The sequence below is a fragment of the Calonectris borealis genome, chromosome 9, assembly GCF_964195595.1.
Source record: "Calonectris borealis chromosome 9, bCalBor7.hap1.2, whole genome shotgun sequence".
Lineage (NCBI taxonomy): Eukaryota > Metazoa > Chordata > Aves > Procellariiformes > Procellariidae > Calonectris > Calonectris borealis.
Window position 1 is genome coordinate 5359318 of NC_134320.1, and position 16446 is coordinate 5375763.

General features: G+C 45.7%; 1 protein-coding gene across 1 annotated transcript in view; it reads right to left on the reverse strand.

The window, feature by feature from the left end:
* The window catches only part of GPC1 (glypican 1), a 214066-nt gene that overhangs the window by 96300 nt on the left and 101320 nt on the right, over positions 1-16446 (reverse strand). Inside the window, exon 2 of the mRNA XM_075157618.1 lies at positions 10677-10835. Within this exon, the coding sequence (XP_075013719.1) occupies positions 10677-10835 (159 nt within the window). The remainder of the gene's footprint in view (positions 1-10676; positions 10836-16446) is intronic.

Here is a 16446-nt window from a genome sequence, read left to right on the forward strand (position 1 = left end):
TATATTATTCTTGGGTATTTCCACCTAAGCCCTTGCTTTTCCTAACGACCGGGACGGCAGGAGCAGAGCCGCAGGCATGGACGACTGCATCAGAAGAGAGCTGAAATTCTGCTCTCAGGAAAGTAAATTTCAGCCATTTCCTCCACGACAAGTTTACTACATGGTGCCGCACAATACTTTTATTGGCATTCATTAGTCCTTGAGGACCAATTTATTCATTTTTAGCAGCATTAAAACAGAGGTTGCATTTTACAAGTGAATTGCTATACTGCTGGGGCTGTAGGAAGCCGCTCAATTATCTCCAGTGTGTTAAAAGCTGAATCCAGACTCGATCCTAATCTTAAATTGTAACAAACATTATTTCCCCGAGCCTTGATTAACCGACAGTCTGATCCCCAGCTCGCAGATGTCTCAGGCTTTTGGGGAGGGAAGTAGGGGGTGTTGGGTTTGTTTATTTCTTTTTATCATTGCCATGCAGCTCCGAATCTGCAGAGCAGAGACAGTCACCACTGGGGTGCTCAGCAGTGCATTACTTGCACAACACTACTGGAAATGAAAACCAAAAGATTGAAGCCCCCAGTATTCACAGGGAAGCTGCTGCTCTTTTTGTATCTGATTTCTCCTTCATTTGGAGCTTCATTTCTGTTTAAGAACAGCTGGAGACCACAATTTAGCATTCACATTTGACTAGGTAGTTGTGGCATTCCCAAGTCAAATCAACAAGCTTGTTACCTCTTGACATGTAAATATACTGTAATATTCATTCCCAGTAACACCTAGACAGAATACGGCAATTCCTGAAATTGGGGCTTGCCCCATTTCAACTGAAATACACACACCTGTCTACATATGCACATACATGTATACATAGTTCTTTATACATTTGACCCTCTCCCTTAATCAGCATCTCCAAGCCCCTAAGTTCCAATGAATTCATGCTCTTGACTGTACTGCTTTGAAAAATATTACCGCCCTCATTCTTCATGTATGAGTGAAAATCCAAGCAATTTTCATGGCTCCCTTTATGATAATTTTTCCTATTTTGTTTAATTTTGTTTTAGACTATCATTTGGCAGCTCTCGTAGGTTGAGCCAGGGAAAAAGATTATGGTTGTTGTTTTAAGCAGCAGGTGTAGCGATCAACATGGAAATGTATGTATCCCTCTTGGAGATGTTGCCACGACAAATGGAGACAAGAGTTCCAGCATTACATGCAAAAATAAAAGTAGGTAATCGATAAAAAGGTGCTTTGGAGGGAAAAAATGAATCCTTATTTCTTTTCTCTACTAATACATGCAGCCTCACTGTTTTTCTACCAGGGCTCTTGTATGGACTGTTTCATGCTGGCCTTCAGGTGAAGCATGCGCTGATGTGACCCCTTGGTCAGCAGGAATCATCGCTGAGCAATGTGGAGCAACTTTCTGCAAAGGACAGATCCTGCTGGGATAGCAGCGGATTAGAAGGAGTATTACTAAAGAGAAATCTTTAAAGGCCCTCGATGAAACTATCATTTTTACATGTCCTCTCCTAAAGATGACAATCTAGCTGAAGTAAAATTCCCAGAGTATCCTACCCGTGACTCCACTGACTCAAAGCACCTGATGCTGGACTCATGCTTTGCAGAATCAGGTCCTGTAGAAGCTGGGTTTTCTGATTTCTATTTCTCTTTACAGTGAAACAAACCCAGTTCATTGGTGTCTTGGCCAAATCTGCAGATTTCATGAGACTGACTTAACACTACCCAGTTTCTTCAAAAGTAGCTATGAACTTGCTGGGTAAAATGAGGGTTTTCTTTCCCTCTAGCCTGGCTAATTTCAGAAAATACAACACATAGAATCAAAATACCCCGACATACCCTGGAAGGGAAGTGAGGCACTGGAAAAAGCTCTGCACATATTACACCATGTTAACTGTGCTTTTAAATGCAAGAAGCTGTGTTGGTTTGAAGGGAGAAAATTAAATGAGAATAGGAAAGTGGGGGAGAAGTGAAGCATCCCTTAGGCAGCCATAGCAAATACAAAGGTGAAATGTTCGTCGGCGAAGGCATTCAGCCTCTTTCTGCCGCCAAGAGGGATTATCTTTGACTCTCCCTGTAGATAGATCAATTCTCAGCCTAGTTTTCATAGGCACAGAGCACCTTCAAGCTCCCATTGGTACCGCTAGACTCTCAAAATCAGCCCAACTTTCCTAATCACACAGGTTACCAGGTGCCAAAAACCCCTGTTATACCCTTGCCCCCATTTACACAAGTTGTTTACAGACCTCCCTCATGATTTTGATCATTTCTTCCACTTTGGAAGGGGCCTTACACAAAAAACCTTACACAATGATCCAAGGAGCATTTAGAGCCAGTGCCTATTCCCTCTTAGGTTGGGGATGCTGAGAACGAACGTATGGAAAGGTCTTGGTTGATAAACCCCTATAAGACATGGAATGACACGATGTCTTTTGCTCTCTTACCAGAAGAGGATCACTGCGTTTTATGAACTAGAGGGACTTCTGGTACTGCTGCACCTTACCCAAAGCCAAGGGACTTAAGCTGTTCCCACCTCTCGCACAAACCTATCATATGAGCTTCCACTCATCTCATCCCTCCATAGTCCCTCACCCAAACCTGTTTTTTCTTTGTTTGGTTGTTTTTTTTTCTTTTTGTTTTTAAACAAAGTCCTTGGACCACAGGTTGAGTCTCAGACAGGCAGGATGCCCTGCAGTGCATTACAGTAACAAGAAGCTTCTTGGCTCTATGGATGTGCTACTTCAATGCCAATAACTAATAAAGCAGAATCAACAGTTTGCTGCGAGCGTTTCTAGTGAGAGAGAACAAAATACTTCTATCATCTCAAATGAGAACAGATATCTTGAAGTACTCAAAATAACACAACCTCCTATGTCAGGACATGCCACATATTTCAGTAGCGTATTTTCAGGCTTATTGTGTATGCCGATCTGTAAGCAGGGACAGCACTTTGCCACTGGAGCCCTTTTTGCTCCCAAATTACCACAGCACCTGGCTAGGAACAGAAACGTGATTCTTGGCAAATGCCAAGCTGGGAGGGAATTACCAACTCAAGAGCTGATTCAGAGCACCTACATTTCTTTGCAATAAGAGTAGCCCAGGAAATCCTAGTATTTTCCTCTTATGAGAAACATTGAGCATCAGAGAGCTTAAGGGCGAAAACTGCTTCATGTAGAAACCAGTAAACCAGCTGGAAGATGGCTGAGAGTAAACTGGTTCAAGACACAGGCTCTTCTGCAGAGCCATGCAGAAAAACCTCAGCTGTTCATCTCCTGTTTCACTGCTCTGACCTCCATCCGGCCACCCGGGTGTAATGCTTCTTCAGTCACTGAAGGCAACAACCAGCGCTTGTACTAACAGTTTGGCTGCTTGGCTGCTTACTCTGTGAAATCAGAGGTTTTCAAAGAGATTCGTGCATTGATTCCTGAATGTTAAAATAAACTCTGCCAACACTTTCTTCTGAAATGACTATCTGGACATCACTAATTTCGTACAAAATATGCCTGTGTCATCCAGTATCTCGGAAGAGCAGGTGCTTTCTTTTATGTCCCCAAGCAGATGCGCATTTCACTGTTCTCTGAGCACTCAGAGGCAGCTTTTTTTGAGTGTTTGACAAAACATGGTGACAGCTGCTGAAACTGAGATGCCTGATCTACCTTTTCTACCTAATCTGATTTCTGCAGGGATGAAGCAGCTCATCTCTTGGGGTGTGCAAGCCCTTGCAGAAGGCACCCTAGTGCAGTGCTCTCATCCCAGCCACTGCCACTGCCTTGTTTTGTTCTCTTTTCTTTCTATAAAAGAGAATATTGTGCCTATGCCATCTGTTAAGCAAAGTGCTGCACGTACATTGCAATATACCCTGCAGCACACAACGGAGCCTTGCAGATTAAATGTGAAGAGAAGTGGCTGTAAGGGGAGAGAAAACTCCAGGTGCTGGAACTGTTACAGGTGAGCCTAAGCGTTTGCTTCCCCGAGGCAGCTACCTGTCAGGATTAATCTTGCCGAGCCCAGGAATGCGCCTCGGTAGACGCCGCACCCCATTCCAGGAAACCATAAATACCAAACGAGATGCTCAGCACCACACATGAAAGCATATTCTTTCTGCGGAGCATGATTGTGGGGGAGTGACAGCCGGACTAGCATCAATCCTGTCTCGTGCTGGGGTTTTCTTAAGGTGGTTCCTTGGGGGAAAGAAGGAAGGAGGCAAGCGTGGGTGCTTGCTGCCTTCCTCCTAAGGAGGCCTCCAAGGGAACCCCCTTATTTGTTTCTGTGTCCTGGATCCACCTGGGACCTTGCTTTTTTATTTCCAGGTTAAAGGATGTTCTCTCTCTTTCTGTCTCATCCCAAAACCAACCCTAAAGGAAGGAAGTCCAGGGGAGCCAAAGGAATCATCTTTGATAGCCCCTCTTATAAGTACTTTTGATAACGTGTCCCAGAGGCAAAGCTGGGGGACAACTGGGCTTCTTCTGAATGATGCCGCCCAAGCGCCATGCAGGAGGGGGTACAAAACAATTAATGGTGCTTTGACTAGCGCAATTTTGCCAAACAGGGTACCCCCTGTCAGAGAAATGCAGTGCAGGTGATGAACAATTATTTAGCAAAAGCGATTGACTTCCAGGTTTCTTTTTCTCCTGTTTCTTTGTCATCTCACTAGGAAAAAAGATCATTAAGCTTCCTGCTTATCTCAAACACCTTCTTCCCCTTAATTCCCCCCTCTTCCTCAGTTTCCCTGACTCTACTAGCTTTTTGTTTGAAGGCTGAAGTGTTTTAGGTCCGTTTATATTTTTCAGTTTGGAAAAGATGCCTGTGCACAGGCACTGCTTGATATTAGATGTTGAGTTATGAGACCAGCAGAAGGCCAATGCAAGACTGACATTTGGAAAGGCAAACATCAGGTGAGCCGTGGAAGTCACCCCGACGTCCCCACCACGTACCCTGAGGGATGGCTGAGCCTGCTGCCCCACGGGGTGCTGGGACCCGCTGCCGCCTCCTGCCTGCCCGAGGATGCCCCGGAGGTCAGCGCTCTCCCGCAGAGCTGAGCCCATGGCCAAGGCCACCAACTGAGGCCACACACCACAATTTCAGGGGCAGAGCCCCAGCGTGGGGAGTTACCACAAAAAAGAGCGTTCCTGGCTAATTAGAGACTTCTGGATCAAAAGCAATACATTTAAAGTTCAAACTCAAATGCTTGGCCCTAGGGAGCAGCCCGTGCCGATGCCAGGGGCAGCGGGAGGCAGCTAGCTCACCGAGCACAGGCTGGGACTGCCGGAGGGACACCGCTGACTCCAGAAGTGCTCCTTTCCACAACCTTTGAAACAAAGGAATTTATTTCAAAACACAGCAGCATTTCCATATTTTGAGGCATAACCAGCCCCTGGAAGATTTCTTTCCTGTTTCCACGTAAACACAGTATCTTTTAGACAGCACCTCCCCAAACCCAAACCACGCGATGCCTCCATGAAACACCCAGAGCCGAGAGCGGTGGCAGCGGGACGCTGGAAGTGCGGAGCAGTTGTGTTGGGGCAACGCGTCCGGGGACACAGGCACTGCAGTCCCTGTGGCCTGGATAATCATTGCTTCAGTCTTATGTCAATCATTTTTTGCACAGAGTAGTCCCACATCTCTCAGAACACATATTTTAGTGTGTGGGCCACCAAATTCGGACACCTGAAAATTTCAGGCTGGCAGGGCTTGGTTCATGTTACCATCAACTGAGAAAATACCTGCAAAATTCAGATTCAGGTCTGGATTTTGTAGTCCAGGTTTAAAGTCAGTGGGGTAGGACAGAGCTTTGCCTGCTGGGTTTACACCACAGCCTCCTGATCAGCTTCCTTAAGCATCTACAGTATATGTAAATAATATATATATACGCCTCTCTCTCCAAACAGTCCTTTTAGGGGCTGAAACCTAGGTACTGTGGATTAAATAAGTCAGTTCCTCTGACAAAGACAGAGCTTGGATCTTAAACAAGAGACCTTTAGAAATCTCTAAAATTTTAACCATTAGTGTGTAACAGCTTCTAGAACGTTCCCCACCTTGTAACATTTAAAACAATGATTAATCTTCATAAGAAATATGTAACTGTCTAAAACTAACTCTCAAATAGTGTTAATTATCTGCATGGTCTGTGTTTCAGCATATGCAATTTCCAGCTACCAACATTAGACATTACGAAAGCTTTTACATGACATCAGCTCTCCAATGAGCAGCCACCTATAAAATACATAATTTTTAATCTGCATTTGATTGCCACATCTTAAAATCCCAGAATTTATGAGAGCTACAAATCGTTTTTAGACTGTGCAGTGTGGAACAAAAGCCAAGATTTTTGGTTCGGCTTGTTGATATTTCCTGAAAACATGAAACAATTCTGAAAGGACAGATTTCCTGGCTCACAGCTAAAGGTCAGCAGTCACACAGGGAGCGCTTGCTAAGTGTACCAAAATGATTGGGAAGGAAAGATTGGCACAACATTGCAGTATTATTAAAAAGTGATTTAAGTGGGGAAAAAGGGAGAAAAGAGAGAGACAGACAAGGATTAGACTCTCAACAAGTGAGCTTTCATCAAGACTAGAAAAACAGCCTTGTTCCTTGCTTGCTTGCAGCCCCTCACTGTCACTCCAAGCATCATTTGCTCTTGCTCCCCCTTTCCGCCCCCTCTGCCAGCCGTGCAGCCCCAACCCGTGCTGCCATCCCAGGCTGCACCGGCTCTGAACGGTCACCTGCTCTGACCAGGCATCACAAATCACTCCTCTGGCCTTTCCTCCATGGTCCAGAGGTTTTCCCTGCTCATCTCTGTAACGGATCATGGAGGCACAAGTTTCATTGGGAAGGACAGGAGTTCAAAAGTCCCACCACTTTTGTGCAACACTGACATACAGTTGTGAGATACTCAAAAAAAAGAGCTCATTTTCCCAAGGACTCTCCCCCAAACCTGCCTAATGTTTATATCTTGTTCTCAGCACAATTCTAGAACCAAAGCACTTCACTGGTTAACTCCTGTTCCGCAGCCGGCAGAGGGGGCAACAGGCAGCTCTCATCAGTTTCTTGAAACCATCTGCTTGAACAAAGTTCCTTATCAAACTATTTCATTTTGTAATAACAGATACCGAAAATTTCCCATCCACTGAGATGATACCAGTTTGAAAAAAAGCACATTCTGCAATTAAAATCTCTGAGACACGTATAATGTTGGTAGCATCTCTAAAACAATATTTAGTACCAGTCTCAACAGAGACTGTCCCAGCTCCCTCCAAGATTCCCAATCTTGTTTTCGTTTTTATTATTCACGTTTTTCTTTTCAAGTATGGGGTATGTACAATTTTCCAGGCAAGTAAACTCTGACCAAAACCAATCTAGCAGCCTCCAGCATGTCCCCGTCACAGGCTGTGCACCCAGGTAACTACACCCCTCCTCCCTGGCTGACCAAGAGCCCTGGGACATCAGAATTAACAAAGAATTTGTGCGTATAATCCTGCTAATGAAATGCCGCTACTCTGACCTCAATGTCCTCCCTAACACTGACTTATCAAAAGCATATGCTCCCATCACTCATGGTCTGTGCTTTTCTTTTTTTCTTTTTTTAAATTAAAACCAATCGGTTGTAGAGCAAAATACTACCTTTTCAACTAAAAGGTTAACAGCAAGCCAATGACCACATGTGTAGCTCGAATCTGATGCCCCCAAATCCTGCTAACTACAGTAAACTAAAGCAAAACAACAAATGCACTAGTAAGCAGCTAAGCAATACTGTAGGCTGTTAAACTTCAAATTTAGCCCTGGCAGATCCTGGAGGAAGGGCATCCCAGAAGGCATGTGTCCTCTGCTATGCAGAGGGAGCACTCAAATCATAGGATCCTATTCCACATATATCACTTTTGAATATATAGCTATACCTATCGTATGTCATCTGTATTTCATATGTATATTTTCTCTAAAAATACTTTGTATGAGATAAAAGACACACTGCTCTTGGCCACGAAGTGTTTGCCCCAACAGCAGCCAGTGAGATTGAAACAACAGATTATAATTCCTTGCAACAGGACAAAGCCGAGGCTCAGAGTAGAGGTGCTCTGACAATTTAGGGCTTTACAGACCACAACCTGCAAAGATTAATTATTCTCCAAAGCAAAATGTTGAACACTACCATGGAGAATATTACTTCAGAGGCAGATTGCTATTTTCTAGCTGGAGCTTCGGGGCAATTTACAAGTAGGGACTATTGCCATGATCAGCACTGAGATTACAGAAGCAAGATTTGCCGTGATGAATCTAAAAAAGACAGCTCCAGGCCTAAAGTTCAATATGCCACACCTGCTAGCAGAGAATATATGAATAATCTGATCTCCAGGCTGCAAATTCTACGAGAAAGGGTCGGACATCCCCATCCAGTGGAACCTCCCCCACTACGTCCACCTCAGGACAAACGAAATCTCTAATATGAAGACAAGCTGTGCATCGATACCTCTGCAACCCCAAAACCTGCACTCTAAGCTGCTGCTAAGTAAATCCAGCAAAACCAGGCATCCGGTGCCAGAGAGACTAGAACTCATCAATCTGACATTAAAAACCTCTTTTATTGAACAGCTCTAAACAGCACTCCCTGCAAAAAGTCTTGTTAACTGTGAGATTAATAACATTAACTGGAAGACAGGGTGGTTTCTATGGCATTGTTTCAGGAGCTGAGGGGATTCCATTGCCCCATCACCAGAACTCCCTCAATTTTAAACCATCTATGTAGTAGCTAAAGAAAAAATAATAATACTGCTTATAGGTAAAGTCATGCTTGAAACTCAGACACAATATGATTAATTTTTTTTTTAAATCATGTCTTGCATAAATTATAAACTCTATATTGATTGCAAGGGTAGTTAAGCAAACTAAAAAGGTATAATGGGAGCAGGAGACATCTTTTTGGCCTTGTGGGCTCAAGTGAGGTTATTCCCACTGCAAAACACCAATGATCTGTGCATTATGGTCTGTTAAAGTAATACTTGGCTTATTGAACACTTACTTTGTTTGATGCTTAAAAGAAACTCAGGTATGCACCACTGAAATAAAGCTCTATTTTTGTAAAATGCTGGGGAACAAAAAAAAAAAAAAAGGAAAGCCCTTACAGCTCTCATTGGCATCTCAACACAAGCATCCCCCTTTCCTATGCTAGGTTTTGCTTACTATTATTCCTATTGCTGCTGTTACTATTAATTCACCAAAACATCACACTCATACTAAACCAGTTCTTCACTAGGCAATTTCTGCTCGTCAATATTATCCTCAAAGCTTCCATCAAATTTTGCACTCTCTTACATGACAGATGTAGAACTATGTTCTTTTGAGTGTCTGTGGCAAAAATAAAAAGCAGATATATAGGCAATGCTGCAATAGGCAGTGGAGGGAGAGGGTGCCAAGGCTGGTGGATGTTCTGCATTAACCCCTGCGAAGGCCTGGATTTCAGAGGTCAGCGAGTGTGTTCAGCAGCAGCTACATCAGGTCCCATTCAGACATCAGTCTGAGCAACCAGCATTGTAAGGCTCTTTTGAAAATCCTGGTTATCACTTTTTAAGGCAGGTGAAAATCAATTAATTTTGAGCTTTTAAAGGAATGCCTTCACTATGGTCAACCCTGGCCAAACAGTGACAATGCGTTTTGCAGAGATGCACTGCCTTTTCTTTCTATTTAGTGTAAAAGCACTTAATCTTGGTTATCAGCTCCCTGAAGGTCAGGCTTATTTCTTTAGATCTATTATTTACTGTTTCAAATTTCCAGTTCCACCTTTCTGGCTATTATAGCTTCTTTCCCCAACGCCTATTCTTTTCACGATCACTCCATTTGATGACTGTTGATAAAGTTAAGAGGACCGTGATTCTAAATGTCTGACCTTCTTCAAAATCTGATAATGGATACAGTTTCTGAATCATAGGTCATCTCAATTTTGCCAATAAACCATTTATTTCCAGTGGCCTTCAGACCTTGAGGCTTACTGTGCACTGCAAAATGGATTCTTCAGGGAGCAATAAAAGTAAGAGAGCCATCCTCAGCCTTTGCTTAGCACGTTAGGAGGATACTGCACTTTGGAGAGTATGTTTGTCCGCAACATCTTATGTACCGCAGTCTCCAAGACCTTCACTGCTGTACAACATTTTCTGATGTTTGTATGAAGCTGAAAGTTATAAGCATCTAATGTGAACTAACCTCCTTTTCATTTGCAATCTATATGGAAAGGACAAGAAAAATCCATGCCTCCTTAAACCCTCCCCACGTACCGAGGGCTATCGAGTCACCTTTACCATATTCTTCAACCTACAGCTCAAGGCATAGTGCCAAGTTTTACATCACTACCTCAAATGTTATGCTGCTGTGGTAAGACCTGATTACATCATGCTTGTAAAAGCTGCGTCGGTGCCAAGGTACACAATTTGTTGGTATGAGCGCCTGCCAGCCTCCTTCAATGGCTTCACTGAAATGGAGTTCTCAAAATGACTTGGTCTTGCAAAAACACTGCCAGAGGTACAATTCCTATTGAAGGTCAACATTTCACACAAACTATCGAGCAAGATGCAGAGGAAGGCGTGTCGAACACGAATCCCTGGCTTGAACAGTGGTTAGAAAGTTAAGCAGTGACTGGATCCTGAGCAGGCGGGAACCCAGCAGGTTTTACTTACTGTCAAAGCTTCTGTGCTGCGCTGTTAGGGTCGTCTGCACAGAGCGACCGGCCTCTTTCATCATGGCTTCAAATTCACTTCGGCTTTTGTTTGCAAAGTTCTCCTCCATCTCGCTGGTGCAGCAGGTATAGCCTTGTGGGCAGATTCGCAGGTGCTCCCCTAAAATGAGAGAAAATGTAGGTGAATGGCCAGGTCTGGAAAAGGAAGGATTTCACCCCAGACAACCTCAGCAGAAAAATATTCCAGCTCCCTAGTAACCTGGATCTGCATCAGGCTTTACACGTTTACCCCCTAATTTGAGTTATCCTGCATTAGTATAGTGGTTGGTGTGAATGCAGGCACAAATTTTCTCACTGCTGACTGTGAGGGAAGGAAAAGTGAAGGAGATAAAATTCATACATGGGGCAAGGAGAAGGGAAATACAAGTGTCTCCTGCTCAAACTCTGCCCTAGAATCCAGCTCTGCCTAGAATCCCAAAAGACATGGAAGTCTCTGATTAAATGACATATTAGTCATCCTCATTAGACTTAACATGTATATTAGAACAACTGTTTGAAACTACTTTGTCAAGGGAAAAAACCCAACTCCAACACGCTCCCCTCCCAACTAACCCCTCCCAAAAGCTATCCTGAGAAGGCATTTCCATAACCACAGAGGTGAGACTAATGAGAAGTTTTCAAAAGACAGAGACGTGCTGAATGCCTGTGGAATGTGGGTGACGAATTCGCCTCCACACATTTATAAATCTGCCCATTTACTATTTTTTTCAATGAAAAATTTATCTCCCAGAAAGAGACGAGACCACCCAAAAAAGGGTTGCTATGACACTCACTGATTGAATATACCCTTTGCTATAGGGAAGGACAGGAAAGGTAAGAGGACTCGGCAGTCAAATTGAAAAATTCTTCGGTATGGGAGCTCCTCCTGCCCTCTGCAATCTCTTTGTTGTGGAGAAGCAAGCGTTTGCATAGGCAGAGTCACCAACATTTTAAAAATAATTGCTTAAGTTTTTATGAGTCCTTACAAACAAAGACGCATCCACGTGCAAGACACACCCTATGTTTCTCCTTACCCAGCATTTGAATGAAATCAAACATCAGGGTTATTTTTTTTTAAAGAATAAAAAACCTTGTTCCAAGCACGCACTAAGATAAACCAATTACAAAGAAGTTACCGTGCTTAACATAATTTGATTGGGATTGCCAATGATTTTGCTGGCAGCTTTACTGGACTGCTGTCTTAACGTCATAGCTAGCTGAAACATATATTTAAAATCATGTTTTATCTTGTGTGTCTCGACAGCTTCAAATCCTGAACCTGCACAGTCATCCAGAGTTTCCCATTAGAGTCCTTAGCTATTTCCAGCGTAGAGTCCTTAGCAAATGGGTGCCTTAGGGTAAAGGGTCTTTGAAACTGGCCATGTGTTCTACCCTTGTGAGTACCATGTCATTAGTAGCCTGACTAAGAGCAATTTTGACAGGAGCGCTCTGCAGTTGATGTATTTTAGGCAGAAGCCATTCAGGATGAGTTTGCATTTTGCTGGCCCTCGGGTCCCTGCTCACAGACAGCTCTGGAGCAACCTCTGCAGGGCGCTGGGGTGAGCCTGCCCTTGGAAAACAGGTTATCGTGTGCCTTCGCACCGACAGAGCAGCCTTCCTCCTAGGTGACGGGAACCGCTGCTCACTAGGAGAGTAACTCCCATCATCAGGCTTGTGTCCTGCTCCCGGCTGAGAGGAGTGCCAGGGAGGGCGGCGTGTCCCGTGGGCTCCCGTCTCCCACGGGACCCCCCTCCCAGTCCCCACGAGTACCCAGGCACCACTGCACCACACCGTCAAAGCAAAAGGAAAAGCAGCAACTTGCTTCAATATAAAAACTGAGTCAAATATAAACACCATGTGGCTCAACGCTTGCCATACCAAATGCAATTTAAGTTACAGGCTTGCCTAAGCCTTTACTTCCTTCGTAAACTAGATTATTGCAATTCATTCCCTGAGCTCATTTCTGTAAAGCTTTATTTGTACAAGAAAACCATCGTGAGGATTGCTGACATGCGACAGGCAGAAAAAGGGAGCTATAATTTTTTGACAAGTTAAAAACTTTCTTCTTGTCCAGCCTCTTCCGTCCGATTTCTGCTGCCACAGGATTTCTGACGAGGATCGAAGTTTCGTCGACAGTTGTTGTACTGCAGAATGCATCCTTCCACCACGCTGCCCTTCGTGCCCTCAGGACAAAGTGAGGCCTTGTCAGTGCCCGGCCTCTCTGAAAAGCCTATAAACAAGGAAATGGATCCCAAGAGATCCAAATGGTTCCCAAAGACTGCCTTTACCACCACAGTCGCTGATAAATTTTGCAGAGGAGGTCTGGTCCTTGCACTCGATAGCACCCAAAAGCACGAGCACTCCCGCCACTTCTCCGTGCGCCGTTACCCACCAGGACTTGCAGGTTCAGCCTAAGCCACGAACAACCCTTTACAAACCCCCTGTTTTGGTAAACCAAGATAAAGCAGTGGGAACCCACCGCCTGGGGAACTCCCACCTCCTGGCCTGCTGCCAGCAAGCAGGGCCTGGCTGCGCAATGGCCTCCTACCCCCTCAGGCAGGATTCGGGCAGGAGACCTGCCTGAAACTAGGGAGAGCAAAGGCGGCCGCCCCAGCAAGGAGACACCTACACTGTTCATCAAAGCTGCCGGTCAGGGGGGTTCCTCCGCACAGGCTTCAGAAACAGAAGAAAGGGGGAAAGCGTGGGGATTGCCTCTGGGGAAGAACGGGGCCTGCCCCAGGAGGAAGACGGACGGGGAGGAAGAGCCCCCTGCTGCGCCCGAGCTCCCCGAGGAACAGCGAGGAGCAGCAGAAGTGTGAGGCGCGCTAATTAAAACGTGACATGACCAGACAAAAACCTCCACGCTCCCACCCCAGGCAAAGCAGAGAGCGTGTTTCAGCAGGATGGCAGCAGGCCAGCGCCTTGCTGTGCTAGCAGAGCTCCAAATAACCTCCAGCCAGCCGGCACCACCGAACAGAGGGGGAAAGAGACACGAGAAAAAAAGACAGAAAGCAAGGGAAAAGTCACACCCGTAGCTAAAAGTGCTTAATTTTACACAACTTTGTGAATTGAATATAGAATGTTTTTAATGCTTGAACTCAGAGCAGTTTCAATCCCTTTTGAAGCAACATTTATCTCAGCGTTCTGCAGGCATTTGTATGTGGTGGTACTCAGCACCACAGCACTTCATCTCAGTGGGAAGCAATGTTTTTATCATTGGTCTTTGTAATTCAAACTCAGCGCACACAAAGCAGTCTTACAGCACTATGAAAATGCTTTGCTTGCTTTGCTTTTTAACCTGACCCACCCTGGAAACATTCACTATTATTATTTAATTGACTCCAAAATAAACGCACTCTAGACCGTGTTTTTGCTCTCCTTATATTTCAAAGTTCATTTGTTTGCTAACTTGCTGTTATGTCATTGCTGAAGCTGCACTATAAATATCTCCGGGTTCACTTGGCAGGACATTATCTGCAGGTATCTATGGAGAGCTAGGGGTGTTTTACGAGGAGTAAATCTGCAAGACACAGTGCGCGTTCTCCTCTCGGCTGCTGCGTCAGAGAAACTTCCCCCTGTATACCGCTGACATGCTGCTCACCGCTCCCTGGAGAGCGCACGCTCCCGGCCCCTGGAAGGGCTGTACAGAAAGCAAGTGAGCATGGCAGAAGCCAAACCGGCAGCAAGCAGAGGGCTGCTCCCAATCTCCTTGAAGATAACGGATACACTCCCAACGACTCAGGGCAACTCTGGGTCAGGCCCAAAGAGAATTACACTATCCCCTATGAGTCTGTAACTGAAATGCAGCTCTCTCTCCCCAGCCCCTGACCTGCAGCCCCCCAGCTAAGCAGGTCTGGCAGTGGAGCACGGAGGAGCCCAGGGTGCATTCCATGGCTCAGCTAACACCAGCTCCGCGCTGCCCTAAGCACTCTGGATTTAAGACACATTTGTAAGTAAGAGAAGATGCACTTTGGGATGCTTGGCTTCCCTTCAGAAAACTATCGGCTTGCCCAAGCCTTCGGCAGCCAAAATATATGGTTCAGTCTGGGTCTCCCTGGAAGAGCCGGCTCTCCTGCAAAGGCTGCTGAAGTCGGGGTGGGATGTAACCCACCGACTTCATGGTCTCTTGGAAACGCAGACAGGGCAAAGCATGCATGAAACCAGCATCGAGCAAATATCTCATTTATGATTAACTGCCCTGGAGTGGAAAGGAATAGGCAGGAGGCTGATGACAAGAAAATATCACACTGCCTGGCTACGGGCTTGGATCGTCCTTCAAATACCCTCTCAGCTGGATGGGTTAGCAGATCATTTTGGCTATCAAATTCACTACTGCGTCTGAGAGTGCTGAATATTAAATCACTTGACCACTTTGCCCTCAGGGACAGAGCTGGGCTGCTTTGTGGCAGGATCCCCGCAGGGGGAATAGCCCTGCCCGCAGCCACCACCGACATGAGCTGAGACGGGGCTCAGCTCCCTGCTTCCTCCCCCACGTGCTCCCGGCCTCACTGCCCTGGCCCAGGCAGGCTCCCCTCGGCCACAGGCTGTGCCGGGAGCTGCTGCGGCCATGGCGTGTGGTGTAACACACCGGGGCGGCAGGATCTCAGCTGAGTTCAGAAAAGCTCTCTAGCTGTTCACTGCTGCTGCGTTTCACCCCACCACGAGGCTCTGTAGCCACGAAAACAAGAGAAGGGCAGTCCCAGGGCTGTAAAATGCAATACTGAGAGAAGAGTCCTTGGCTCCTTTAACCATGTAAATAGTGCTATTTCTATCCCTCTCACAGGATGTTGGAGATTGAATTCATTACAATGTTTGCAGAAGGTTTGGGGTTATTTGGATGTGTCAGAGTATCTAAATGCAAATTATTACAAAATCATTCCTCCCAGACGTTAATTTATTTCAGGCTGTGATAAATCCGTCATGATTCTTCCCTCATATTTGTAACCCTCCTCCCACTTGTCCTCCAAACTGCTCCAAAAACTCATCTCATGCTCCTAGACCAAAACCGATCCCCGGCTGCCTCAGTCCAGCCCCCCATGACAGGAAACCTACAGCCCAAACCCCCTCCTCGGGGGTTTCTGGGTGGACATGTCTCAGGCAATCAGGCTTGCTGAAGTCCCACACCGCTGAGACCCCCTCGCCAGGCTTGGCAGGGACACCAGGACGCAGCCCCCGGCCAGGTACAGCCAGTGAGCATGAGAGCACCTGGCAGCCGAGGAGCTCCAGTCCTCTCCGACCGTCCCTGGTAGGCACTACTGTCTGTTGGCCTCTCCCTCTTCACACCTAAATCCCATCCAGGCTGATGAGCATCACAGCCAGGAACTGAGGACAAAACAGTGTAATTCAGACCACAGCTTTTTTTTCCCCCCCTCTTCCTTTTTTTTTAAACCATGTCAGAGTGTCTGCAGCTGATGCAAAACAAGCCTGGAGGTTGTACAGATGTTAAAAATACCTTGCAAAGAGGTAGTGCAATGAAAGTAAATCCCCTTCCTTATGCCTCCCAGCTTTTCCTGCTCCAGGTGTTCCTGTCCCCATCTCTCTTCAAATACGTATCTTTAAAGAGAACATGATTTAGCGCATGCTGATAAGTACCTAACAGCACAGCCTCTAGCACTAGCACCACGATGCTACCTTGAAACCCAGACTTGTCACTCCTAGAGGAAACGGGGGTACCAAAAAAACGTTTAGACTAAAAGACAGTCCTGGCTGACCGCCCTAGGGAGAGCTCTTCA